Raw genomic sequence first — 27,323 nt, forward strand, 5'->3', positions numbered from 1 at the left:
ATTGGGCCATCCTGGCAGAGGCCCTGTCACGGGCTGGTGTGACCAGGGCAAGCCTAAGCCTTGGCCAGGCAGCATTCCATCCCTAAGCAGAGCCAGCTACCCACTTGGGATGGAGCTGCTTAGAGAATGGTGTGGGCTCTAGGAAAAAAAAACTCATGGAGGCAACAGACATCAGAGAGCTATAGTTAGGAATATGAGTTAAGGAGGTCTGGAAAAGACTGTCAACTGATGAACAAAAAATCCGAAGGCAGGATGTTCAGTGCTCTCTAATCCTGCTTACAGATTGAACCTACTCGTGAGGTGAAACTTCCTGGGATGCTCGCCTGGCTGCAGGCAGGGAAGGGCTAAACAGCCGGGGTCTGACTTTAATTCTAGCTTGACTTTTTTAAAAAAAAGAAAGAAAATGGGAAAACAACAACAAAAAAGCAGTCATAAAAACATTCCCAGGCACATAATTTTACTTTCAAATGAGCTCTTGACAAGAGGAGGGATGTGGACACGAGCAAAAGGAGTTACCTCGAATTACAGGGCTATTTCCACATATGAGCTAGCCAAGGGAGCAGCTTGCGTCTCAGAGGTTTCTGTTGGGCGCACAACACTTCTGTCCTCCGAGGGGCTGCAGCTTCCATAGGCTAGCGGAGAACTCTCAGAACTTGTGAAGCAACAGCAGAGCTAGCTAATGAGCAGTCAGTCTGCGGTCGCCCAGGGACACTGCCTGCCGTCTGCTCTCTGGCCTGCTTCTAGGCTAAGGCAGTCGGGTCAACGTCAGGTGCCCGTGTGGGTCCAGTCATTGCTGCACTGCCCGCCCCATTGAGCCCTCCGGCTGCCACTGCCAGAAGCCTCCCAGGGGCTGCCTCAACGTCCAACCTACCCATTCCCGTCAGCCACCTGCTCACCTAACCAGGACTGGTGGCAGTCGGCTGTCACCAGGGGCCCGCCAGTGTCAGTTTACTCTGCCTTCCTGGTCTAGCTCTCCATGGGCCTCAGGCAGGACTCGCAGACCTGCTTCTCAAATTGCCCTCTCTGCTGAGTTCTGAGTGCCAAGAGCTCGCAGCAGGAGTGTGTTGAGCAATGAAAGGGAAATTGTCAGAGCGAGGTTCATTTCAGATGGTTTTTTAATCTGCTTCGTAAAGCCAAAAAAAAAACTGTGTACAAGAATTCCTTAACCACTTCAAATACAACATCAATGGGATATGCATACGTCTTCCAGTAAAAAAGGACAATATAAATAAACATTTTCAAGAACCTCTTGGGGACATCTCCAAGTCTACTGTAAGTCATACACAGCAGATGGGCCGTACAGGCCGGGCCCAAGTGGCAAGGCACCTCTGCTGCCACCTGGGACTTGGGACAGGTCCTACCATGCTACACTCAGAAACGGTACATTAAGTTGGAAAAAAGCCACAGCTCCCTCAGCTTCCAACAGAGAGCAGACTCAGAGTCCGTCCAATCTCAAAGAGGTTTGAATCGGAGGACCCAACTTCACCAGGCCAACCCCACTATAAAGGGAAGTAAAAAAGACAACACAACCAAAAACAAAAAAAACCCACACAACCCCCGATGATTTTCTAAAAAACTCATGGCTCATGGTAAAAAGAAAAAAGTAAAATCTGAAGTGCTTTTCAAAACGTTTTTAAAACCCTTAAAAACGGACAGTGTTTCCTTGAAAAGTAAAGTCTAGTATTGAAGCCATCTCGGGGGTCAGAAGCAGTCAGGCTGTGTTTGACAAGATCAGAACTGATTAGACTACAAAAGTGGGTACAAGGAGGTGTGTTCACTACACATTAACGATTCAGCGAAGCTCCCAAAATCTTTAAATATACAGCCATTGGAAGGACGATCTTGAGCAGGAAGGATTTTTACTCGTTGTGTGTAGCTGAGAACAAGAAGCAGGTACAGTGTAAAAGCACTGAAGCACGCAACAAGAGGCAGCATTCCACTCCCGGGTCCAGATCTGGAGGGCTCGGCCCTGCAGCCTCGGGAGCAACCAACCCCCCCCACAGCCAAGGGCGGCGGGGCCGGGTGGCCGCACATGCAGTTATGCTGCCTGCTTGGCAGGCCCCTCGTCTCCCTTTCCTTCTTGGTCAGTCTGGTCTAGCTTTATGTTTTGTTGTAGAAATGGCTGCTGGCATGGAGACCTGAGAGGGCAATCTCATCCCTTATGGGCAAGCACAGTGACAAGGTCTGAGTGTCGCTCATAGAGGGTGCTGAGGCTTGCTGAGCTCCCACCACTGGCCCTCAGAGCGTGACTTACCATAACTGTCGTAGCTGTCTCTATAGGACCCTCCAGAGCTCCGGTCACCATAGCCACCACCCTGACTCCGGCTGTAGGAAGGACACACGTGGGTGCTGGAAGGCAGCTTAGTGTACTCACCCCAACCCTGTGCCAGCGTCCCAACACAAGCCTCCCACACGCCCAGGCAGGACTAAGCCCTCACCTGCTGTAGTAGTCTCTGGAGCCTCCATAGCCCCCACTTCTGGACTCGAACCGGCTCCCCCCATAGCCTCTGTCCCCTCCTCCTACAGAGACAGGAAAGACAAGTGAGTGCCAGCTCCTTCCAGCAGTGCTCCCATCATGTCCTCAAGGGCCTCAGGCCCCAAGAGTGGCACTCACCTCTGGAGAAACCACGGCCCCGGCCTCGGCCCCCACGGAAGAAGCCCCGGCCCCCAGCAGAGCCACCTCGGTACCCACGGGATCGGTTATCAGATGACTTGCCAGCCTGGTCAACTCGAATCTGTCGCCCGTCCACAGACTGTGAAGACCAAGAGGTTGGCTCAGGTCAACCTCTGAGCCTCCCTGTCCCGCAAGCCTGAACCCTTTCACCCCCAGACAGCTGCCCCTCACCTTCCCATTCATGGCCATCATTGCATCTTTGGCATCGTCGATGTTCTCAAAGGTGACAAACCCAAAGCCCCGTGACCGCTGGGTCTCCCTGTCTTTCACGACCACCACTGTGGAGGGAGAAGTCTGCAGTCAGCACTTAACCTCCCCAAAAGCAGCCCTGATCAGCCGCTGCCAGTCCAGCACTGCCTCACCTTCAGAAATCTGTCCATATTTTGAGAAGACCTGCTCCAGCGACTGCTCATTGGTGTCAAAACTCAACCCTCCAACGAAAAGCTTGCCTTCATCTGATGCCATGGTGGCCTGTGGCAAATTGTTGAAATCCTCACTGAGATCCTCCAGGGCTTCATCGCTCACCCCCCACCTCCTATTTTACTTTATACAAATGACATATGCTTGTTGGGGACACATTGAAAAATTGTCTTTCTGCCATTTATCACCCCAAGCCCACACCCAGAACTTAATTTTAAAAAGCTGTTAATCCCTTTATCACCCAGGGCCCCGTCCCTACTCAGGTCTCCCTGAGAGCGGGCCCGGTTTTCATACTCCTCAGTGAAGCACTGTGGACCCCAGGTGATGCCCTCAGGAGATATTTAGGGCTGGGCACTAAAGGCATGCAGGTATCTGCCTCCCTCGTCACCCATCGAGTGCACCTTGGTTCTCCCCTTTACAAACAGACGCCTAACTCCTAACAGGACCACTGGGGTGCGGGATGGCAAAGTGCTTGGTCCACCACAGGACGCCTGTGGGGTGGCCGGGTACTGGACCTCTGTAGGGAGTTGGGCAGAGTCCCGACGCGGGGGGCTCCAACGTGAAGGGGGCAAGTGGGCCGGTGGTGACTTGGACCGACCCTTCCCAGACTGGGGAAACCTCTGCCACATGTCTCTAGAACCACACGACTCGAAGCCCAACTTGGGGTGCCGAAAGGAGAGTGGGACACGGGGACGAAGGCTGTACTCCCCTAGTGCAAATCCAATGGGAAACCGGGGAAGCGGGAGCCTGGACCGCCCCCAGGTCCGCCCCGGCCGCACGCATGCGCCCTGCGCGCGCCCTGCGCCACTCCATCCGGGCACTTGGCGCTCCCGCCATTTCGCGGGGCGCAGCCTCGCGCTCGCAGCCGCCATTTTGCGGTGGCGCCCCGCTTTGGGCGAGCCTAGGCCTCTAAGGGGACGCCCTCAAGCTGCGGCTCGGCCCGGTCTACGGCTGCCCCTCGCCGCCGGCGGGGCGGACTCCACCCTGGGCCCGCCCAGGCACCACCCCTGCCCAGGGGCGTGCCACCGCCGCCCTGCCTCATCCGGCCGGCCCCAGGCCGCCCGCCGCCCGGGGCCCTCGGAGCCGGTGCCGCCGGGACCCTCACCACTGAGTAGGGCAGGTCCCTGACGCAGGCAGGAAGACGACGGTGCGAAACGACCAGAGCCTCCTAACGTGCGAGTGAGGGGGGTAACCGGGCGCCTGGCCTTATGTACGCCGCCTCCTGGCTCCGCCCCCGGGTGCCACCCCCTGCTCCGCGTTGGCCAATCCCAAGCCCCATAGGCAGAGGCCGTGCCTCATATTCATGAGCTGTGGGCCGGGCTCGTCTAGGCCACGCCCCCTTCCGCGCGCTAGCGACAGGCAACGTGATTGGTGGGGACGCGTGCATCCGCGTCCCCCGCCACCTGCGAGCGGGGGGCGGGGCCAGCGGGCAGCGGGGCGGGGTCGACCCACTTCCGGGAGCCGGCTCCGGGTCTAGAACAAAGGGCCCTCCAGCCGCAGTTGCCAGAGGCTGGAGCCCCAGAGAACGCTGATGGTTACGTGAATCGCGGACATACCGACCTCACTCAGGTTCCTATAGACACCGAAGCCCAGTTCTTTTTTTTTTTTAATATATTTTATTGATTTTTTTACAGAGAGGAAGGGAAAGAGATAGAGTTAGAAACATCAATGGGAGAGAAAAATCGATCAGCTGCCTCCTGCACACCTCCTACTGGGGATGTGCCCGCAACCAAGGTACATGCCCTTGACCGGAATTGAACCTGGGACCTTTCAGTCCACAGGCGGATGCTCTATCCACTGAGCCAAACCAGTTAGGGCCCGAGGGCCAGTTCTGACACCCAATTTCATCTGAACCCCGACACCAGTCCACATAACCAACACCCACGCAGTTCCAGGGCTCAAAGCTCCTGAATACACCAGTTCAGGTGATATGCCGCAAACCCCACCAAAACCCCACTACTGAGACAAGCTCATTTATATGGGCCCCAATATTCACCACCATTCCAATTCTTCCTACTTCCCAACTTTGGGGCATCCCAACTTTACCCAACCAAGTTTGTCTACAAATCCCGACCCCTACCCACACCCAACTCCCATCCAATCCTGGCTTCACCTCATCCACACCCCAATACTCACCTGGCCATATACTTTTGTGCATCCCAGCTCTCGACCACAGGCTGACCCCCACCTTGCCTCTCAAGCCCACAACTGGGCCATCCTGGAGTCTTCACTGTAGACTTACGTTCAGCTCAGCCCTGGCTTCCCCTCTACCAGGTGCTCCAGCACCCCTGCCTCAGCAAACCCAGAACCCACTCACTACCCATGGGGGCGCCGGTGCCACTCTGCTCCTCCTCCTGTGTCGTTTTTCCTGTCTTTTAAAGGTGTCCCAAGATCTCTGCTATCAGGAGAACCATCTTTACAGAGAGCCTTACACCTTGGAAAGCCCCTCGGGGCAGAGGAAGTTAGTGCAGAACCTTGCCTGCCAGACCAAAGACCCTAGCGAGAGTCTTCAGAGAAGACACCCCAGAGAAATTCCAGTCTCACTCTAGATCTCTCAGGTGGATCTAGCTGATGCAGCAGGGACCTGCCTGGGAACAGACACTGTCTCCTGTGATACACAGTCTTGGGAACCTCTCTCCCAGGTACCAATTCATGACTCATCGTGGTCCCCTCTGCAGCTTGTCCCCCCACGTCACAGCCCCTCTACATTACTCCCAGTCAGCAGCAGCCTACTGCTGTGTCAGCCACTTATGCAAGGTGGTTATTAAAAGGAGCAAAGAAAGATAACAGCACTCAGCTCCCTTTCCTGCTGGCCGCCTGTGGGGAATCTGAGGCCAGGGTTCCCTAGCCCGGGAGCAATTCCTGCTCACCCTTTCTGATCTGCTTCCCCAGAAAAGTCAGGTTGGGCGTTTCCTTGTCCCGGCTCAGACCAGGGGTTCCCAGGACCACTGTGCCCTGATCACCCTCTGCTCCTCCCCCTTCCGCTTTGCACCACTTTCTGTGGTTCAGAGTTGCCCTGGTTTCTTGAAGTGTCCTGTTCATTCATTCATTCCACCAGCACACAATTATTAAGCGTTTACTACAATCCCGTTGCTGGGTACGGGCTGCACACCTGCGGATACCAGTCACTAGATGCACCGGGCATTGTGTGGGAATTGTGTACTTGCGTCACAGGTGTGTAACCTGTCTCCGTACCTGTTTCTGTGGTAACCTGTGTCTGCTTGTTCCTGTGACTCGGTGCGTAATCAGAACAGTGTGTCTTTCGTGGGGTGCTCTCAGGGGGCTGCAGCCGCTGCGTCACGCTCACGCCGCGGACACTAGGGGGCGCTGCGGCCTAGCTGTCGCCTTGACCCGGGTCCCGCCATGCAGTCTGGCTGCCCGCCTCGTGTTTCAGCGTGGGAGAGGGTCCCGTCTCGCCCCACGCCTCAGCCCGAGCCAGGAAGGGTGTGTGGCCCGGGAGGAGGTGGCTCAAAATAGCCGCGGGCGGGGGCGAGGCTGCTATTTGTGGCCGGGAACGCGCGGTGCTCGCCGCCTGCCTGGCGGGGATGGAGGATTAGGCCGGGAGGACCCGGTCGGCTCATTCACAAATAGCCCCTCCCCAGAGGGCCGCCGTGGAGGGGGCGCCGGCCTCCTGAATCACCCAACTTTGGTCCCCGGGCTGGGTTCTCCACTCTCCGCCCCGGCGTCGCCAAGGAGACGGGGGTGTGGCCGCCGAGCTCTCGCACCGCCCCCTCCGCCCTCTCCACAGTGCCCCACCCGCGGGTTGCCGGATCCTACCCCCACCCAAGCTAATGAACAGGCGGAAGGCTCTATTGAGGGTCTGGGGCCAGGACCGGAGTGGCTGGGATGAAAGACGCTTGTATTTGGAAGAGCCGGGTACCGCGTAATAACCGCCCCCTCCCAGCCTGCCAGGCGGGGGCCGGTTGGTGCACCTGGCGGCTGCCGAGCGGGGGCGCAGAAGCGGGATGGTCCTGGCCCAAATCCGTGGGGTCCAGAGCCAGGGTGGCGGAAGCGGAGACTGAATGTGTGCGGGAGTTGCCAGGTGTGGTGCACATGTGTGCCCGTGGGCAGTGGACTCGTGGGTACAGAAACAGAGAAACAAGTATTCCTGGGGACGCTTGCGTGGACACGAAAATGGGGCTATGTGCGTGTGCACACGGGATGGCTGTGTGTGCATGGAACTCGTGGGCAAACACGTGGAGGTGTGTGTGATCACATATGAAAACATGCTTGCATGACACACCACATGTGAAAGATCACGGGGGAGGGGGGTTGTGTGCAATACGGATGTGGATGTGGGAAAGTCAGAGACAGGGCTGGGTATACATGACTCTCATGGGCTGGGGCTCACAAAGCATATGTGTCCATAGCTGGTAGCATGAGTTATGTCCCTGGGATGGGCACACAAGCTGTGCATCAGCAGTGGCCAGGGTCTCTTTGGGCAGAGGAGAGACACAGGAGGCCAGAGCCAGGAGGAGGAAGGGTTAAACTGCTCTCCACCCAGTTCAGACCTGCAGGAGGAGGTGGGGGCTTCTGATCCTAGCAGGCTCTAGGTGGCTGCCAACTGTGAACAGAAGAGATTTAGCTGTCTCCGGCTGGGCTCAGTTTCTCTCCTGTTTTCTAGGAGGGGGTATTCCACGTGGAGGGAGATGCACAGGGCAGGGGGACACCTGGTAGAGCTGCCTGTGACTCACCGCCCAGGACTGCAGAGGCTGGTTCTTCTGCACCTGCGCAGGCCCCCATCCCAGAGTGTATATGCCAGGCCGTGACCCCAGTCCCCATTAACTGCATGCACCATGTGATGGGCTGCAGAATGGGACCCTAAGGGATTCAAGGAGACACAGATCTTGTATATTCGCCCCCACCTGCTCCTGGGTAGAAGGCCTGTGGGAGCCACAAGCCTGACTCTTCTGTCACACACACGTTTGCTCTTTCCCCATTTCATGATGCTCCAGAGACCTGGATGGCGGTCCCTTCTGCTGAGGGAAACTGAGGCACAAGCAGGATGGTAAAGGCAGTGATGAGCAAGCACACACCAAAAACATGCATTCAGGCATAGGACCTGTATCAGAAGGAGCTAATCCCGAGGGATGCCCTGTCCACTTGACCTTGGCCCCACACACAAGATGTCATTACCCACACACAGGCTCCATGCAGGCACAAGGGGCTTATGGCATCTCCATGGCAGCACTGGAGTGACACAAAGGTAGAGTGCCCCCTCCCCTGACAGCTGCAGGGATTCAGGGAAGAGCTGTGCGGCAACCAGCCCACACATGTGCCCACACCCCCCTGCACCTGTCCCCACCAGAATCACCTGGCGAGGCTCCAGTTGGGCCTGTGTGGGTGCGTCTGTAGCTGAGTGCTGGGTGTGTCTGGGGAGGACACTGCCTTGGGTGAGCAACTCTTCCAGGACCTGGGTGCCAGCTGCCAGTGTAACTTCCAATTTTGTACTTTTCTTAAGGGAGATCTTGTCTAAGCTAAGAGTTGAGGTGCAGTTTGATTTGAGGGTCACTCAGTTGACTGAGGTTGTGGTGGGACCAAAGTGTGGGTTGGAGCTGGTTTGGGGGTGTGTGGGGGTGTTGTGTATTAGGGTTGCTACATTGCAGAGCAGGGTGCTGATGAACTGTGAAGAAGGGTGCTACATGTGAGTGTCCAGCAAGAAGGTGGATTAGTCTATCTGGGGCTGTGAGGGGCCCTGTGTGGGAGTCTGAGGTGGTGTTGTTTCTCCAGGAGGCCTGTGGGGAGCATCTGGGGAGTGTGTGTGTGGGAATGCAGTTGGGACCAGCCTGTGGGGGCTGCCTTTCCCTGCCACTTCCTGGGACTGGCCCTGCTCACATTCCAGAAGGGTTAGGGGATACCCTCCCCACCCCTATCTGCTCCCAGACCTGTAACCTTGGTCCAAACCCCACTCCCTTGGTCCTGGGCACCTAAGGCAGCAGTAGCTGGCTCCAGGGAGGGGCACTGAGGTGGGGGTGGAGGCCAGAATGTGCCAAGCATGAGGAGGGGGCTTCCAGAGATGGGGCGGAAGTAGTGGAGGGGCTGGTGGGACAGAGACGAGATGAAAATAGGAGACCCATACAAGAACAAAGACAGGCTGAGAGGCTGAGCAGGGCAAAAAGAAAGGGGATGAAGACAGAGAAAGAGAACTGGGCAGAAGGAGGAGAGGTAGGCAGAGAAGGATAGAGACCAGGGGCAGACATGAGGCAGTTGGACACAGGATCAGGGTAGGGCAGTTGGGAAGCAGGGCCCCAGGTGACAGTGGCCCTGCCCCCACCCACAGGCGGGCTGCTCACCTGGTTAGAATTACACCAGAGGCCACTGGTCCTCTGCCTTCCCAGGGTTGGGCAGCCGTGGGTGGGACTGGAGTCAAGACTCCTGGGTTGGGCCCCAGCACCCTTGGCTTGGTAACTCCCATTCCCAATGAGCCTGCAGAGAAGGGCGGATTCCACTAGGTCTGCTGGGGGTGGCTGTTCCCCGGGGCACTTGCCCAGTGCTTGGGGTGCAGCTGTCCCTGGTGGCATACCACTCACTCCCATCTCACCAGAAGGCTCCTGGCCAGGGGCCTGGCTCCCTAATGTCTTCCCCAAGCGACCCAGGACTGACTCTGGCCTTTGGCATTTCAACACCACCATGCAGCTAGCCACCGTGACCCATTTGGCCACCCCCAGAGGACTCTGGCCTCAAGTAGAAAGCCATGACCCCAGTGACCTTTTCCTGACCACCCACAGTGGCCTCATCACCCCAGGAGCACGGCCAACTTGTGAGCCACCACCTGCATTCAGGTTCCACACCTTGGTGTCCACACCAACCAGTCAACACCACCATCCTTGACCCTCATCTCAGTCTTAAGCTCTTTGCCTTGGACCAATGGTTTGGCTCACATCCTCCCCAACTGGCAAAGCCTACCCTGTTCACACTGACTGTTGACTTCTCTGAGTGACTTCTGGTCACAGAACTAATCTGAGCCACACCCAGGCAGCGACATGAACTTCCTGCCACCCTAACCTCTCCCTCTCGGGTCCTCAACAATCTCTGCCTGGAGGCTGGCCAGGTGCCAGGAGCTCATAGGGGCACCTTCCTCCAGTCTCCCAGCTCCCTGCAGCCCTTTTGCCAGTCATCTCTCTGAACAGGGGGCCCCTTCAGAGGAGGCTCCAGCCCCACTTGTCCCTTCTCAGGCCTCTCCCCTAAGGCCAGGCCCAGCGTCCAGCCACTGTCCGTCCTGGATGTTCTGGCTTCTGCTCCCTTCACCTGACTCCTGCTTTTATGTCTCCTGGTCTTTGCACGCGCCTGGGGCCCCCGTTGCCTCTTCCTCTATTTGTCAAACTCCTATTCCATGGGCAAAGCCTCATTCCAAGTGTCCTCTTCCCATTGGGTCTCCTGGGCTTCCCAGCTTGGGGACTGCAGTACTCCTCCAGCCTGGGGTCACGCACACGGGGACGTTGGGGAGGGGCCCGCAGTCAACACCTGGGCGTAGAAGAAGGGGCGCACTCGAGCGCGCCGAGGCAGGAGGGGGTGGGGGGCGGGGCACGGGCGGCGCCCCCGGACCCGCCTCCTCTTCCGTCAGAAGATATCCGCCGGCGTCAAAACTGCGGCCAGAGGGGCCTAACGCCTCCGCGCCACACGGGCGCACTCGGCCCGGCCGGGGCTCGGTCCTGCCTCGGGAGGCAGCCCCGCCCCCTGTTGGTGTGTGCGAGGCCCGGCGCGCACCCACCGAGGAGGCGTCACCGGTGGCAGGCGGGGCCTGGGCCGCCGACGCGCGGTAGGGGGCGGGCGGGGCGCCCGCTGTACGGTGACGTAAGAGCCCTGCCAAGGCGCGTTGCCCTGGAAACCACGTTTCCATCCCTGTGGTTTCCGGGGCCGCCTCTTCCCATTCATCTTTTTCGTTAATGGGGGAGGCGGCGGTTCAGGGCCAACCCCAACACTTGCGGCCCCAGTAGTCCCTGCTCTCCCTGGGCCTCAGTTTACCTTTCCGTGCCTCCTACTCCTGCATGGTCTGACCTCCCGCCGCTGCAACACCTCGGATGGGCACCCCCACCCGCACTTCCTGTAGGTGTCTGCACTGCGGCCCTCAGCCCCAGGCGGGGTGGAGTCTTCTTAGGACCCCTGGGCAGGGCCGTGACTCTTGATTCCGGGGCTGCGCCCAGAGGGAGTAAGTTCCGGGGCATCAGGGCAAGTGTTCCCCGCCCTGCATTGTGCATACACAGCCCCGTGATTCAGCGTGTTCCTGAGTGGACACCCTCCCTCTGCATCCCCCACCCAGCTCTGCGGTGGTCACAGCGCTAGGCCCTTACCCTCCCCCTCCCTCCAGCCGGATTGCGTAGGTGGGGGTTCCACCTGAACTGCCCCACCCACGCTTCCACCACCGGCGGGGGCGTTTGCTCCGTTGACACAGGTCTGAAGTGATCAGCCTGACCTGGACACCCTGATTCCTTTTTGCTGTGAGCGGGCAAAGATGATTTGGGGGTGAACGGACGGTGGGAGGGGCCCCAGTGCCTCCACAAGATGCCTCCACGGTATTTCTGGGAGGGAACCCTTCCCTTCCTTCTGGGGTCCCAGGGAGCTGGGCCTTGGGAGGGCAGGAGCTTGGGCCATCAGAAACCAGCCCGGGAGGCCTGGCCAGATACCTGTGAGAACATCTTTTCATATACCAAGATTTCGGGTTAGATTCCTGGTTAGGGCACAAACAAGAATCAGTGAATGCATAAAATAATTTGAGCAAATTGATGTTTCTTTCTCCCTTCCTCTCTCTAAAATCAATAAATAGAAATTAAAAGAATCAACCAATGAATGCATAAATAACTGGAACAACAAATCAATCTCCAATTTAAAAAATTGGCCAGGGGTGGGAGTCACCTCCTGGACCAGTGTTTTCTCCTCTATGAAATGGGAGGTGTTAATTATCTTAGGTAGCAGTACTTGTGAAATGAGGAAATCCATGTAAAGTAAATGATTGTCCTGTGTCTGTCCAACCCCAAGTAGATGAAGGTGAGATCCCAGAGAAGTGGGAGACACAAACTGAGAAACTTCCCAGGCCAAGAGAGGGTTGTTCCTGGAGGCTGGATGCATGAAGGTCAGGGTTGGGGAGTGCTGGAATGCAAGGCCAGGGAGAGTTCACACTGGGTCTGGTGGCCTTGCACAACAGCCCCAGGCCCTGGGAATGATGGATTCCTTACTAGAGAGGGGGTGGGGAGTCTGGTGGTATCCTGGGAGGGGGCTCAAGTCTGGGCCAACCAGAGCAGGGAATTGAGAGGGTAAGGCCCCACACATCCCCTACCCATACCCTGGACTTCGGGCCTTGGGCACTGGTGGCGGCCTACCTGCCACTCCTCTGCAGGGGTAGCTTCCTGCTCACCCTCACCCTCAATCAGGGAGGGGGCCTGGGATGTTATGAGATCCACTCACACCCAAGATGGTGGGAGACCCAGCATGCCACCTCATAAAGGCACCCCTCCCAGGCATGTAAGACCACTAGTTATCAAGCTCTGGAACAGCCCTCCCTCGCCCCAGGGGAGCAGGAGGGACTTTCACTTGCGTCTTTTTATTACTTGAAATCATGGTGTTGGTGTTTGTGTAGGCCTTTTTTCATACAGAAAACTCACGAAAAGTGCAGGCACACCCCACAGCCCGACCCCAACCCCCAGGACTGGTAATGCTTTCTTCAGGGGCTGGGCATGGTGAGGGAGGGGGGCCGGGCAAGGGTGGTTCCTGCCTGGGCGTATAGACATTACTTAAAAATTGTTCAAAATAAAAGAGAACACACATTTAAATAGGTATCCAAGACAGTTTTTCAAAAACAAATCTGCCCCTCTTCTCTCCTTTTAGAAAAAACAAAACAAATCTCTGACCCCTAACTTTCTGACCCCTCCTCCCCGCCCACCCCCCCCCACAAAAAAAATTTACAGAGCTACAGTTAACACATGATGTTCACATCTGAAACCATTAACTTGAAACACATATGGGGAAGGAGTGAGGACCTGGGGGAGTTCATCTACAAGTAGGACAAAAGGAAGGAGACAGGCAGGGGGTGGGGTATCCTGCAGGACAGACAGGTGTGTGTGGGGGGAAGGCCCAGACATCTCCATTTATCAGTAAAAAAAAGTGAATGAAAAATAAACTCCACCCACATTGAAATGGCCCCAATTAAGGGGAGGTTCCTGTCCCTCTGCTCTGGGGCGGAAGACCCCTGGGGCATGGGCATGAGTGGGGAGGTTCCAAATTAGACCAGCAGCAACCCTCCCAAGGGGTTAATGCTACAGTGTAGCCCCTAACCATGAGATTCACAGCTCAGCACCCCCTCCCCTCCAGGTTGCAGGAGAGTCACCCCGACAGTCCACAGGCCCAGATCACTCAGGTTGGGCTGAGAAGTAGGGCTGGGGGCATCTCCCCGACCCCACAGCAATTTCTCTCCTGATTTTTCAAGAGATTCCCAACTACTATTGGCTCAGTCAGAAAATTAACAGTCTATAAATACCCAGAGCTCAGGAAAAAAAAAAAAAGATGTGGGGTTGGAGAGTAGCATCAGAAGAGCGTCACACAGTGCGTGGCCAGCAAAGGCAGGCAGCAAATCTGTTCCCCTCCGTCCCTTCTCTGCCAGGAAAGGGTACTGACTACACCCAGACCCGCACTCCAAGGCAGGTTCTGGCCAGCCTCCCCTGAAACAGCTTTTCTTTTCCAGGAAAAAGAAACTAAGAAGAGAAAGTAGTACAGACGTGGAAGAGACAGCCCCTGGTTGGTGCAGCTGTGGGTCCTGTGAGGTGTTTGGAGCCCCGCGGGGCCCTGCTGGGTAGGCGGAGACCAGAATTGGCAGTGGGGGTTTTCTTCTCTGTGGCCCCCTCCTGTCTGTAAAGTGCAAATGAGGCATCTACATTTTAGACTTAAACCTGAAGGGGGGTGGGGGGGTGGAGCATCAGAGCTGGCGGAAGGGGGGGCTTCTTCCTCATTTCTGCTCTGAACCATCTGGACAGACTGCTACATATTTGGAGCTTGGGAAGGTGGGCAGGGAAGGACCCTGCGTGGCTGAGGGAGGGTGGGGGTACAGAGGAAGAGGTGGGGAGATGTGAGGCTGAACCGAGGAGGCAGGAACCCAAGGCCACGGAGGGTTTGGAAAACCATGGTAAGAAATGAAAATTTTAAAAAACCAGGACGCTGGCTGAAGAGGGAGGGGCCTCCTGCAGTGCCCACTGCCTGCCCTCCTGAGCTGGGCGATGCTCTCAGCCACCCTGGGCAGGGGTGAGGGACAAGGTTTCTAGGCCACCACGAACTCTGACTTGATGTCGGGGTTAACTTCTGGCTTCCAGACAGATTCCTCGAAGTCAAGGCCCAAGCCCGCAGCCTCACTGGGGCTGCCACCACTGCCTCCAGGGCTGCTGTCGCTGCGGCCGGCCTTGCGGCTGGGTGGCCAGTGGTAGGGGCCTCGGGCATCCCTCCGAGCCTTTCTGCGGAGCCGTTTCTGCTGGAGCAGCAGCTGCAGGCGCTCCACCTTGCAGCGGGTGGCTCGGTTCTCCGTCTGCCGCAGCCGGTCCCCTGTAAAGGAAGCAATGACCATGACCCCCGGGGAGAGGCTGGACCCCCAGCAAATGCCCCCCAGCATTAGGCACAGTCCAGGGCCTCCTGGACACTAGTTCCATTGAGGGAGTTGATCAAGAGTATCCAGGGAATGAATCTCCAGCAGACTCCTGGGAGCTGTGGGTTTATTAAAACTTGTCTGAAAGTCCAGCACACCAGCTGTGAGCCCTGTGAGGGCAGGGCCGTGTCCAAGACAAGCACTCAAGACACAGTCACCGCATGAATTAACTGCAGCTCGAGCCCTTCCAGCTGCTTCTGTGACAGAGGAACTCGAGCTCTGGCCATGGTTTCCCCTTCGTGGCTTGGGCTGGGGGCCCACTGGACAGAGTGGCATCACCAGTCTGCGAGACTCCGGATTCATAGGGTAAAAACAAGTGGGGGAACACGGGGCCATCGAGGAGGGGAAGCCAGCCCCCTCCCTTCGCCTGGCTGGGCCATTCACAGAGGCTCCACCTGCCATCTGGAGAAAGTGCCCGAGGAGGATGTGAGGAGGAACCCCACTCCCCCTCGGGAGGCACAAGGACACTTTGTGTCCCCAACACACACTCCCTTCTCTTCAGGCTCTTTCAGAGCAGGCCGAACGGCAGCTGGTGCCTCCCCAGCCTGAGGTGGGTCAGCTGCTCTGAGCTGCACACAGAGGGGCCTTGAGCGGTGAGAATGGGTGGGGCGCCTTGGACACTCACCCGTGGGCTTGCCCAGGCGGGCCTGGCTCAGGGCGGCCGGGGCCGAGGCCACCAGCTTCTCACAGGAGGTAGTTTTTGGGGTGAGGTCTGAGGCAGGAGAGGCAGGTGCACACTGGGCGTGGCAACGCAGTTGGGTCAGTGACGGGGGCATGCCCTGGTAGTGCCGCGTGGCACTCAGGAGGTCGTTGAGGATCTGCAGGATGGTGCCGATGTCCCGCCGCGGCCGCCCACTGCTGTCCTGGCAATTGGGGTGCAGCGTGCCTACAGGGGGCAGAGCGTCTTGGTGAATGCCCAAGGGATGGGACCCTGGGGCAAGAATGACACAAAGACTCCCACCCACACATGGGTACACACAAAGCCTGCTGTGGGGTCACGATCTGAGGGTGGGATGGTGAGCGTCCCACCCCTGAGGTGTGTGCATGTGACCACTGCTGGGACAACATAGAAGCCATGACACCTACCAGAGAAGGTCCCTGAGAAGACCCCTGGGGCATGGTTCACGAAGCTCTCGATAATGGCACCAGGTTTTCGGGAACGGGAGGTGGGGCTGCCCCCAGGGGTGGATGTGGGGCTGGCCCGGGCACTGGCAGCAGGGGAACAGTCCATCTGCTGATGGAATAGGGGGACATAGCTTAGGGTATAAAAAAAGGCCTTGGGGTTCAGGGTCCGGGACCACCCACCAGCCCAGGATCCAGCGATGGCCTTTGAAACATGCAGTAGGGGCTCTGAGTCCCTTCTCCACCCCCTCCAAACAGCCCACCCTTGGGTTTGAAGGATAAGCCCTTCCCAGACTCACCTCGGGGCAGGTGGTGGGGGCTGAGTGGGAATGGAAGGAGCCGGCTGTTACAGGTGAGGGGGATGCAGGTGCAGGGCTGGTGGGCACTGGGGGGACACGGACAGTACTGGACACTGGCCGGCAGGGAGAGGACACAGGAGTGGTCATGCTGGGGTCCCCACGGGTGGCAGCGGTTGCAGCTGCCAGCACATGGCGGTGTTGTAGTGGGGCGTGCTGGGCCGCAAGTTGAAGCTGGACGAACATCATGTGGTCACCCACTCGAAGAGCCAAGGTCAGCGGTGAGCGGCCTGACAAGAAGTCACTGACCTGCAGAGAGTGGCCCGTCAACCCCAGGGTCCCAGCCCTAGGCGCCCAGCCCGTCCCGGCCCAGCCCCCCCACGCTGTGTGACCTGGGGCCTCTCGCCGCCCCTCTCTGGGCTCTGGGGTCCCTGTCGGTGCCACGGATGCTTAAATAAAATGAATCGGTATTTCCGGAAGCCGCCTCCGCCAGCCCGGCCCGGCCCGGGCGCCGCTGGGGGCTGTGGGGGACAGAGGCAGGTCAGACAGGGGGGCCTGGCCCTCCTTGGCCAGCTTGGTTCTTTTAAGGGGAAACTGAGGCCAGAGGGGGCGGGGCCTAGCCAGAGGTCACTGCCCTCAAATAACCCTCACCTTGTGCCTTTCCCCACCCTCTCAAACCCCCAGATCCTCTCTGCCTATGATTATGAGAGACCTATCTCAGGCCCCCTCCCAGTTAAGACACAGGGGTGGGCAGCAAGTGGGTGGAATTGCCGGACAAATTCTTCATCCTAACCTTTGCTTTCTCAAGATAAATATTTATCTGTCCTGGGCGGGGCAGAGGCTGAGAGAGAGGCGTCACTGTGGGAAGGGGCCCTGACTGGTTCCCTGGAGCCAGGGTCCCGCAGGGCCTGAACACAGCCCATGCAAACATGAACCTTCCAATTGGGGTCCCCCTTCACCGAGGGTGTGAGGTGCCTCTGACCCGTCTGCAGTGGGGCCTGGCTAGCACAGAACTGTCCCCAGGGGCCGGGCTGGGGTGGGTGCGGGGGGGAGGTTTCTGAGAAGTGACAGAGGCTGGATGACTCAGAACAACCGCCTCCCAGCTCTCCCCTGGCAGCGGCTGGCGTAACCTTCTCTGCTTGGGGGCCTTGGGGAGGAGGCGAGGGAGGCAGGCAGTGAGAAGCCCCCACCTCCCAGCCCAGTCTGCATGACCCTCCCCCACCCCCAGAAATGCCCCTTGCAGAAAGGGCCTGGGGTAGCTCCCAAGAGCAGCTGGGTCACCCCCCCACACCCACTCCCTCCCGCAACTTCCTCCCTGGGGAGGGCAACCGGGCAGGCATGATGTGGTGCCAGGCAGGGAGCAGCCCTGGGAGCCCAGTCAATCCACCCAGCCCCCCTCCCTATCTCCCTCGCAGGCACCCCGGGGCGGATGTGAACCAAACACAGAGGGCCCCCCTGGCAACCACATCACCCCCCCAAGAGTAGGGAGCTCAGTTCACATCTGCCCCAGGAAATTAGGAGACACCCTGGGGCTCCCAGGACTCCTGTTCTTCCCCACCTGGCTGCCCCTCCTGATGGCAGACCACCCAGCTACTGCTCTCCCCCCTCTTCCACACTAGCCGGCTGGTGAGGGCAGGATGCTACATGTCGGGGAGGGGGCGAGGGCCTCAGGCAGGAGGAAGGGAAGCGGCTGAGCAGGTTTCCTGCGGCTGGCCAGCCCAGACAGGGAGGCCTAGAACCTGCCCACCCCCTCTAGGGGAGGGCAGCAGCCTGCTTCCCCCACCCTGGCAGCAGGCGGATAGCTGAGGCCTGTGTCACCCTCCTGGGAGGAGGCCCTGCCGCCAGAAAAATGAGAAAAGGAGGGGGGAAAGGCTGCAACAAAACCGGGAACCTGGGTGTGGGCCAGCCCAGGCCTCCCTCCTCATCTTCCTCCAGGCTGCTTACTAAATATTTTCCTAACATCCTGTGTTGGCCTCGCTGGGTGCCTGGTTGCCCCCACCCTGCCCCTCCCCTCCCCTCCCCTCCCCTTTTGGGGCAGAGAACAAAGGCCAGAAAGAGGAGGGGGAGGGGTGATTACCCACCCCTCACAATGGGGTCACGAAAGGCGGAAGGAGTGTCACCCAGGCCAGCCCCTCCCTCTCCCCACTAGCAGAAATTTTATAAAGGTCGCTCTGGGGAAACTTCAGTGGCCCTGGAGGGGGGGCACTCAGGGACACAGGCCCCGGGGGTGGGAGCCTGGGCTAAGGTCACCCGCAGGCAGGCTTGTGAAAGCTGGGCCCCCATCCCCCATGGCAGCCACCGTGGGAGAGAAGGCCCTCAAGGTCAGGTGGTGAGTGCTTGGGGGGAGGAGGAAGAGGAAGCTGGGTGACCAGGCCAAGCTGGCAAGAAGGCGGAGCAGCTCCAGTCCCCTCCCACAGGCCTCCTCCGAACAGAAACAACCCCAGGCTCTCCAGAGGGGTTGGGCTCGGGGCCTGCTAGCCCCTGGGCGAGGAGGGGCGGCACTTGAGTCTCACCTGGGTCTCTGTTAAGCTCTCCAGAGCCTGCATCACAGACTGTTCTGGCCTTGAGGCCTGAGACTACAAAGAGAAGGAGGGGAAGAGACCCTGAGTATGCATTCTAGGTTGGGCACCTGGGCACAGGGGCTGGGAGGGCCCTGCTAGGTGGGGGGGAACCCAGACAGGTGTGAGGGGGACCATGCTGGCATGAAAGGGCGCTGCCCTCCCATGTTGGGGCCTCCTCAGCCATTTACCATGAGGCCCGCCTCCACGGTGGGCACGAGAGTCAGCTTGCTGCCATCCCCCACGCCGAACTCCTGCAGCTTCCCCGAACTGAGCCGGCTGGTGGGGTGGGGTGGGGAGGGGGAGGAAGGAAGAGGGTGAGGCTACAGCAGAGACCAGGCAGGGACGCGGAAGCAGACGCTGAGGGAGTGCTTGCTAGGGAGACAGAAGTCCTCCCACCCCCATCTCTACCTGGCCGCTAGACCCTGGGCCCTGAAAGTGGGGGCGAGGCTCACTATCTGGTCCTGGGACCCCATGCTAGTGGTTCAGACCCCTTCTCTCAAGGAACCCCAACTCTGGAGTGGGGCACCCCCTTTGCACCTCAGCAAGACACTTTTTTTCCTTACCCGGGCCCCACTTTGCCCTGTGACACCCTCCCAGCCACCCCAGGGCCAGCCCTGCCGGTAATTCACGAACTCCAGCCCTGGGCTCCTCTTTGTGGGGCCACAGGACGTAGCCTTCAGGGGCTTTGCCCGGCAGGGCTCCCCCTCCTCCCTCCTTCACTGGCGTAGGCAGCCGCCGTTCAGACAAAGGAGACCCTCCCCCTCTTGCCCCTCCCCCACCGAGGCCCCTCCGCTGGGGATGGACACAGCGAGTCCCCGGAGGCCAGCGGGAGGAGGGCTTCCCAGCCTGGAGGCGATTTAAATACCATGGGGGAGGGGGAGGGGAAGGCTGAGGGGAGCGCTCGTGGCGAGAACAAAGGGGGGCAGAGAGACGCAAGTGGAAGGAGACAGCCAGACGCACAGAGGCCTGCCGAGCAGATGCGGAAGCCGGCGGAGAAGCAGGCAGGGGAAGCGACAGCAGCGGCCCCCCTACCCCCGCAGATGGGAGCACCGCGCCGTCCCAGGGCTCCCATCGTCCCGCGAGGGGTGTCGCCTGAGCCCAGCGGGAGGCACCGTCGCAGCAGCCTTTGTGCAGCGACCCCAGGCGGGGGAGGGGGCCGAAGCAAGCAAGGCCGAGCAGAGGGCGCCCGAGAGCGCGCCAGTCCCCCCACCCCCGGTCTGGCCGCCCCCTTCCTTTCCCGAGCTGCGAGCTCTTTGTTCCCGTCCGGGGGCCGGGGACACAGGGAGCAGCAGGCCAGGGGTGCGCTGCGGCAAGGGCGGCGCTCGGTACCTACGTGTCTTTGTGGAGCAGCGCCAGGCGCTCCTTGGGCACTTTGAGGCGCTGGGACAGCCGCTTGCGCAGCCCCTCCACCGTCTCGTCGGGGGACACCGACAACTCGTAGCGAGTGCCCGTTGTGCTGTGGATGGCCAGGCTCATGGACGCTGCATCCGCCGCGGAGCCCAGCTCGCAGGCGCCGCCAGGGGCCCCGCGCCGGCAGCTCCGGGCGCCGCCAGGCTGCGGCTCCATCCCCGGCCCGCGCTGGGGAACTGGGGTCCGCGGGGCAACGCCAATCCTCGCCGCGCCTCCGGACAGGGCCGGGGCTCCCCGAACCAGGGTTCTCGGGGTCACCGGGTATGAGGGGCAGCGCGTGTCCCCTTCGAGAAGGTCCCAGGAACAAATGGCGAATCAAGAATCTCAGTGGCGCTCCGGGGTCGAGTCGGCTCGTTGGGGCGCCTTCCGGGGGTGGGGACTGTACTTGCGGCTTCTTTCAAGGGCGGCGGGAGTCGACCGAGACTAGGCGGGCGCGGGGGGAGGGTCCCGGAGGAGTGGGCGCCGCTGGCTGACCGCGCTTACTGCCGTCTGCCGGTCGGGCCGCGTTTCTCGGCGCGTCACCTCCCTTAGCAACAGTCGCCGCCGCCGCTCCGAAGATCTGGGGGTGAAAGTAACAAGAAAAAAAAGTTATAATGTAGCAACGTTCCAAGGGGCGGGGCCTCCGCCCCCTCCCATTCACTACTTACTCTGCCGGCCCGCGCCGGCCAATCGACGCGCGCCGAAGGCCTAGTGGGCTGCGCTTACCGGCCAATGGCTGTAGCCGCGGCGCTGCCCCACGTGGCCGCAGGGCCCGCCCCTGGCCCCGCCCCTGCCCCGGTGGCCAAGGGGAGCGCGGCGGGGGCGGAGCTGGAGCCGCAGAAGCCGGCCCCCACGCCCCCGCCCGCGCCGGGGGCCATTCATAAGGCCTGGTGCCCACAACAAAGGGCGAGCGGCCCGGGAGGACTCGGGACCTCTTCCCGGAGCTGTGTGGCGTGAGGGCCGGCTTTGTCCCCGCGCCAGGATGGGCAGGATGTCGCGTGACCTCTCCCGCGTCCGTCCGGGAAGCTACCGCGAGCGGAAGCGAGGGGCAATACCCGCGCCTCGTGGCTGGGCCATGTTCGGCGGCTCGCGGGAAGGTTCGACTTTGGGGCGTGAGGTCTCCACGAGCTGATGGCGAGTCCTGCATCCCGTGACGTGGCCGGTGTCGGGGGGACCCTGGTGCTACCTCGCGTCCCACCCCAGTCTCGCGGGCTGGACCTGCTTCTTGAGTCGCACCCGCCGGAGCTATGACGTGACGCGGCGTCCCTGGTGGGGCCCGCGCGCACGGCTCTGCTCCGGGCTGCGGTGAGTCAGCAGCGCTGGCGCGCCCTCTGCCGGCCCCCATCCGGGAGCGCTGCTGAGAGTCCTGGGGAGGGGGCGCGAGAATGTCCCGGGCAGGGCAAAGCCGACCGACTTCGGGCGTGGGGAGAGACTCGCTAGTGTGAATCCTCTAAATCATTGAGGCCGTACACACCGGAAAGCAGGCTGGAACAGCAACTAGCTCAAGGTCACTCCGGGGAGGGGGAGTGACGGGGGGGTGGGGCAGGGGCCCAGGTCCTGTGAAGGGGGTGCTGGCTGCGCCTCGCTCCACCCATTCCACGTCCCGTGGGGGAAGGGGTGCTTCCCAGGACTGGAGGTATCCCAAACCCTGCCTGTCCCAAGAACAAAGAAAAGTGGGGCACCTTAAAAGCCTAGAGCGGGGAACCCCTCCTTGGCCCGCGAGATCCCGCCCACAACTCACCGGGCCAGTCGGAGGTCACCACAGTCCTTTAATGTACCTGGGTCGAGAACCAGTGCGCCGTGGTGGGGTAGGTATGGGGCCGCACCGGCGGCCCTGAACCTTTATCCGCGCCGCCTTCCCTGGGTGGAGTTTGGGCGGGCAGGGGTGGTGGGAGGGAGCCGGGCGGGCAATGACGCAGGCCATCGCCGCCCCTCCCAGTGGGCCAGAGCCCAGGAGTGCCGCCCGGCCCGGGCCACTTGGCCGTCAATGACTGCGCTCATGGAATGCCACCGAACCCGAGGTCACGGTTGTCCTAGTCGACGACTCGGTCGCACCCCTACTTGGGCCACGGGTATTGGGTTTCTGGGTGCACAGCCGGACTCCCTGACATTTTTCTGCCGCTCCAAGCCCTGTGCTTCCGCCTGGGGGTGCCTGCAAGGCGGAAGGCGGGGCGTGGGAAGGGGAGCCTGAGTCAGCAGCACAGTCCAGGAAAACAGGCCCAAGTCACCTGCCTGGAGTGGGGGTGCTGGGGCCGCGCATCCCTTAACAGTGACCTCAGAGGGCATTTATGGAGCGATTAACCAGCACCAGGACTGCCTTGTGCAGCCAGTCATCACACGTCCTGTGACCTCGGGAGGGTTTTGGCCCCTGGAGCCTATTTCCTAGGTGGCCATGGGGTGGAATGAATATCCTGCAGGACTCACCCTGGGGCCTGAAGTATGGGTCCCTCACTCAGACCCAGTGATGTTGTCATCGTTCCATAATGCAAGTTCACAGGCTGCTGCCCATCCTTTGGGCTGGGCATAACCCCCCTACCCATTTCACATACTAGGAAATAGACCACACAGGCAGGAGCATGGCATGTCATTTTGGTGGCTTTCTGAGGATGACCCTGATTAGTGGTGGGGCTCTATTGGTCCTCCTGACCCTTCTGCCTAGAAAGGGACCCAAAGTTCTACTCACCCAACCCCTATCCACTTTTCTGGCTTCTTCATCTGGGATGACCATCCCCACCTCTACCCTCAGCATCCCTCCCAGGGCTGTTCCTTCCGACTCTCACCCTATGCTCCTATGGCCTCTGCCCCACTCCCACTCCCAGGCACTCCTAACCCCACAAGGTCAGTCAGGACTTGGCTGGAAGGAAGGAGTTACTGGGGCTGGTGTGGAGGGATGGATAGCGGTTTGCCACAAACACAGCATGGTTCTCCAGGAAATGGAAACAGCTACTGCAAAGATCTGGAGACTTAAGTGGCTACAGGTTGTGGACACAGGCAGAGGGGCCCAGTGTAGGGGCTCTGCTTCCAGCTTGGAGTTGGCAGAAGAAACAGAACAGCCTAGGTGGGACCTCCAAGGGGTGGGGATGTTGCTACTGGGGTAGGCAGAACTTTGTGATCTCAGGCTGGTCCCTGACCTTGCTGAAACCACACTGGCGGATGAAGGTTTGCTCCTGATGGGGGGCGGTGTGTGTGTGTGTGGAGGCCCCGACCTTGCTCTGCAGGTCTAACTTAATAAACGTGCTAATCAACTGGCTTCTGATTCCTTCCCATTTACAGCATCCCTATACTTCAGCAATTGTCCCAGGATATAAGCACAGTTGTACCAGGGGACCCCTTTCCTGCCCCCCTCAGGTCCCAAGCCTGCCCTGTGGATGAGGTCTGGACCCCTGGTTCCTGTCCCTGTGACCTGCCCCACCCTGAAACCCTTCTGCCCCAGGTCTTGACCCTGCCAGCACCAGCTGTTCCCTCGGGGCCCGTGTCAGGCAGGGTGTGTCCCCAAGTCTCATGTCTCCCATGGGGAATGTACTATGGTGTCCCAGTTGCATCCTGCTGTCCCCCAGCTGGAGGCTGAAGTCTCTCAGGACATAAGCAGAGAGGGGGTGCTGGCAGCATCTTGGTGATGATCTCCCTCGTTAACCTCCCTCCTTTGGTTTTATTTATGGTGCCCAACCTGGCCATGAACTCTGAAGACCTTGCCTCTGGGCTGGAGACAAGGAAGAGTGGTGCTGCACCCGCTATCACAGCCTTCTCTAGGCTGGGAGTTCCCGGGAAGTAGGGGACTGCTGCTTGGGCCTCACTGGCCTGAGAGGAAGGAGACCCAAGCGTGTGGGGGCGCGCACGCACATACGCACACACACACAGCGCAGATCACCTGGAGGCCCCCACACACGGGTCTCTCACCATGTCAAGCCTTGAACACAGCCATGTGACAGTCACTTGCACAGGACTGTGACACACTAGTGCACAGCCCATCCGTACTGATGACATGCCCCAGGGTGGCCTCCCTGTGACACAGAGGGAGGCCCAGGCTCTTCCGAACACTCACCATCCTGGAATACCCTGCAAGCCCAGCTTGGGCTCAGAGCTGATGGGAGTTGGGCGAGAAGCCCCCTGCCTTGAAGTCCTCTGCCTACCACCTGGAACCCAAGTCTGGGTCATCCCCAGGGTTACAAAATGGAGGAGATGGAACAGCTCTGTGAAGCTGTGTGCTGCCAGGGCTGCTCCTGTCGAGACACCCCACCCCATCTGGGGCTGTCCCAGGGCCTGGGGTGCCACAGAGATGCCAACACCAACAGAAGTCAGGCAGTCATCCAGCCAGGGCCACCCACAGGCTGGTCCAGTACAAGGCGGGGCCTCCCTGGGAGTAGGGCCAGGAAGCCCAGAGTGGAAATCACAACCTGGAACCTGACTGGACCCTAGGTGTCTCGACGAGCAGCCCAGTCCTGACCAAAGAACCACAGCCACCCCTCCACCCATGCTGTCCCCAGGACCCTGCCCGTCACCTAGCCTGGTGTCACTAGCTGTGTTCTCCCCCACTCCTCAGAGGCTCCCAAGGACCTTTTAGGCCACAATCCCCAAATCCTTGAAGCTGAGGCCCTCCCTAACAGAGGTATGGTATCCCAAGCCCATTGCCCTAGGCAGGAGACAAAATCAGCACACACAACTGGGGTCCCTGGTCTTTAATGGGGTGCACACTGGGGACAAGCGGTCCAGAGAAGGCAGTAGGAAGAAGAGGTCTCTACAGCATGAGGGTGGAGGGCAGCAGGTCAGGTTGGTGGGGTCTTTGGAGGCAAATCCCCTAGGTGACAGTCCCCCCAAGAGCAGAGCAGGGTCTCTGAGCTCACCCCTGCCACCAGGCCTGGGCCCAGGGGGTATGCACTAGGAGAAGCTAGCAATTTGCTGCCCCCTGGTGGCCTCACTGGCAAGGATGGCTACCTCCCAGAGGGGTTGCCCCCACCCTCATACTGGAACCATGAGAGCTGGTTCCAACCCCTGTCCCACTCTGGGCCTTGGTTTCCCCGCTGACACTGGCGAGGAGCACGCACCGCCTACTCCAGAGCCTTCACCAGGGCTTCGTTGGCCTCGATTCGGATTTGGATCTCAGCCCTCATGGCCTCGTCGGATGCCCCTGACAGCTCCGATTGTGCCTTCTCCAAGTTTGCCTTGGCCGCCTACAGTAGGTGGTGGTTAGTGAGGTCCAAACAGGGTCCCTTCCACCCCCAAAGCCAGAAACCCTTAGCTCATACCTCAGTTTCTGCCGGGACACTTACCCCCAAATCCAGCATGTCCAGCGACACAGCCTCTTCAGCCAGTAACTGAACTGATGAGTCAGCGTTCACTGTGACCGAGCCGCTGCTAACTGCAGGAGGAGAGGGGGTGGCTGAGGGGAAACCACCAGCCCCAGGACAGTGGCCCCACAAGAACCCTGGGATCCAGCGCAGGGAATGGGCACCTGGAGAGAACACATGAGACCAGGGGGCCAACAGGGGCATCTGCTGGTGGCTGGTCATGGGGACAGACCCTTCCCTTCACCCACGAGCTCATTAGCGGAGCGGGGTCAGGTGAACAGAGGGCTGTGTTTGAATCCTGGATGGCTGTAGCTTTGGAGACTAATGCTGGTGAAGGTCTTAGAGCTGGTTTCTTTCTGCACAAATTTCCTCCTCTTAAGTCAGGCCCCCTTGCCAGCACGTTTTTTTATTTTTAGAGAACATTCATTAAAGCTGGGAACAATGAAACAAGGAAGGGCCTAGGATAGAAGAAACCAACAGGAGAGGGACTAGGAGGGGAAATGAGGCTAGGCTGGGCTGCTTCGGCTCACAGCGAAAAAAGGGGCCTTGGGGACAGGGACAGAGGGTTAGCCCAGGACAAGCTGCCACTGCCCATTGCTCCCTGGTGGCAAGTCTCTGTGGGGTCTCTTAGCATTTAGGAGAGGCCTGTGGAGGAAGAAGAGAGGGAAGGGCAAGATGGGGGCTGCTTCGGGAAAGGAGAGCACACCTAGCCAGCACCATTTTACTTCTCTTCCCAGATCTGTCCCCCGTCTCCAACCCACGACAAGCTTCTTAACCACAGCCAGTAAGAAGCTGGAAGCTGCAAAAAAGCTTCTGGCTTTCTTCCTATTGTGTCCTCCGAGTGCCCACAGCACTTTTTCTTACCATACCAACTGAAACGGGGACTGGCTTGCTGCAACGTGCAGCTCTGCTCAGCCCAGTCCTCTGTCCTCCTGCTGGACTCACCGAAGTATTTGGAGCTGGTGCCATCCTCAGCATGGACAACAACCAATCCTGGCCGCAGGACCTGCAGGGTGGGCACGTGGGCTGCCAGGATACCGAAGGCCCCTGTCTGCGTGGGCACATCCACCTGCCGGACGTTGGCGCCATTGAAGAAGACCTGGAGAAGACAGATGAGGAATAATAGGTCCCTGCAGGCCAGGCCCACTCCACCCGGATTCAGTCTCCCAAGTAGTGAAATGGGCTGGGCAGAGCTGAGTGCCAATGGGAGGCACAGAAGCAGCCAGCGCTGGGGCCGACTTGGGTTCTGTTCTTTGGGCAGGACCTCAGTGCCATCATCTGTGAGAACGAAATCTAGCACCCAAGCCCTTCGGCAGAGATGCTGTAAGGATATGAGGAGGTGCCTGCCAGGGAAAGGCACATAGGAGGTGCTGCTCTCGGGAGGGGTGCTTGCAGCAAGGGGCAATCCCGGCTTAAAGGGCATGTCCGGCCCTTGGGTGTCGAATTCCAGGTGGAAGGTCCGGGAGTTTGGGAGGTTGGAGGTGGCAGGACCCCAGACCACACAGTGAAGGGGCACGAGTCCGAGGTACGGAATAGGGGTCGAGGTGCGGACCTGGGGGTTGGGGGTCTCGGACTGTGGGTACCGAATGGGGATCGGCGACCTGGGGATTGGAGAAATCGGGTTCGGAATGGAGGTTAGGAGGTTCCTGCCCGGGCCCGGGGTCCGGAATGGCGTCCGCACCTGTGTGGGAGAGGCGAAGGTGAAAGACATTTGTCCCGGGCCCGCGGCGGGGGCTGGGGCGGCCGCAGCCTCGGCGTAGGCGCGAGCCTGGCGCACGAGGCGACCCAGGCCGGGGCGGCGGAGCAGCGCGGCTGGCAGCATAGCAGCGGCAGTAGGTAGAGGACGGTGGTCAGACTCCGGCGGAACGCGGGCAGCCTGGAGGGCGAGGAGGACGACGCGGTGACGTCTGGGAGGATTGGTAGCCAGGGCGCACGCGCGAATTACGATTTCCG

The 27,323-nt window shown here is 59.8% G+C and overlaps 3 protein-coding genes across 5 annotated transcripts; all 3 read right to left on the reverse strand.

The window, feature by feature from the left end:
* Positions 1–1,093: 1,093 nt before the first annotated feature.
* LOC118659347 (cold inducible RNA binding protein) lies at positions 1,094–4,711 on the reverse strand. Its single transcript, XM_036315648.1, is given in 8 exon segments — positions 1,094–1,958; positions 1,961–2,128; positions 2,130–2,325; positions 2,439–2,520; positions 2,615–2,753; positions 2,846–2,952; positions 3,037–3,145; positions 4,200–4,711. Coding segments are annotated over 7 exon segments (894 nt in total). The 5' UTR covers positions 3,140–3,145; positions 4,200–4,711; the 3' UTR covers positions 1,094–1,859.
* A 5,497-nt stretch (positions 4,712–10,208) lies between these two features.
* On the reverse strand, positions 10,209–21,975 carry MIDN (midnolin). 3 transcript variants are annotated; one of them, XM_036315641.1, is made up of 9 exons: positions 21,827–21,975; positions 20,030–20,665; positions 18,885–18,972; positions 18,649–18,711; positions 16,528–16,656; positions 16,139–16,444; positions 15,804–15,948; positions 15,343–15,603; positions 10,209–14,617 (listed from the first exon to the last, which is right to left on the reverse strand). In XM_036315641.1, exons 2-9 carry the CDS (start codon positions 20,260–20,262, stop codon positions 14,340–14,342), a joined length of 1,503 nt encoding a protein of 500 aa, XP_036171534.1. In that variant the 5' UTR covers positions 20,263–20,665; positions 21,827–21,975; the 3' UTR covers positions 10,209–14,339. The 3 variants fall into 3 exon arrangements, with proteins under 3 accessions (XP_036171534.1, XP_036171533.1, XP_036171535.1); XM_036315640.1 differs by having other exon boundaries at positions 15,804–15,951; XM_036315642.1 differs by lacking the exon at positions 16,528–16,656 and having other exon boundaries at positions 15,804–15,951; positions 21,827–21,974.
* Positions 21,976–24,746: 2,771 nt separating this feature from the next.
* On the reverse strand, positions 24,747–27,299 carry ATP5F1D (ATP synthase F1 subunit delta). Its single transcript, XM_036315649.1, has 4 exons — positions 27,052–27,299; positions 26,316–26,469; positions 25,353–25,441; positions 24,747–25,253 (listed from the first exon to the last, which is right to left on the reverse strand). Exons 1-4 carry the CDS (start codon positions 27,190–27,192, stop codon positions 25,131–25,133), a joined length of 507 nt encoding a protein of 168 aa, XP_036171542.1. The 5' UTR covers positions 27,193–27,299; the 3' UTR covers positions 24,747–25,130.
* Positions 27,300–27,323: the final 24 nt, after the last annotated feature.

Source organism: Myotis myotis, unplaced genomic scaffold (assembly GCF_014108235.1).
Source record: "Myotis myotis isolate mMyoMyo1 unplaced genomic scaffold, mMyoMyo1.p scaffold_m19_p_6, whole genome shotgun sequence".
In the NCBI taxonomy this organism is placed as follows: Eukaryota; Metazoa; Chordata; class Mammalia; order Chiroptera; family Vespertilionidae; genus Myotis; species Myotis myotis.

What these genes read in the sequence shown, in the direction of transcription:
- MIDN (XM_036315640.1), bottom strand. Translation starts at nt 20,262, where the DNA reads ATGGAGCCGCAGCCTGGCGGCGCCCGGAGCTGCCGGCGCGGGGCCCCT. An exon ending in CCCCCACCACCTGCCCCGAG is followed by an intron (nt 15,952 to 16,138) that starts GTGAGTCTGGGA and finishes CTATTCCATCAG; the next exon opens with CAGATGGACTGTTCCCCTGC. An exon ending in CCGCCTGGGCAAGCCCACGG is followed by an intron (nt 14,618 to 15,342) that starts GTGAGTGTCCAA and finishes CTTCCTTTACAG; the next exon opens with GGGACCGGCTGCGGCAGACG.
- ATP5F1D (XM_036315649.1), bottom strand. Translation starts at nt 27,192, where the DNA reads ATGCTGCCAGCCGCGCTGCTCCGCCGCCCCGGCCTGGGTCGCCTCGTG. An exon ending in CACCAGCTCCAAATACTTCG is followed by an intron (nt 25,442 to 26,315) that starts GTGAGTCCAGCA and finishes CTCCTCCTGCAG; the next exon opens with TTAGCAGCGGCTCGGTCACA. An exon ending in TGGACATGCTGGATTTGGGG is followed by an intron (nt 25,254 to 25,352) that starts GTAAGTGTCCCG and finishes CACCTACTGTAG; the next exon opens with GCGGCCAAGGCAAACTTGGA.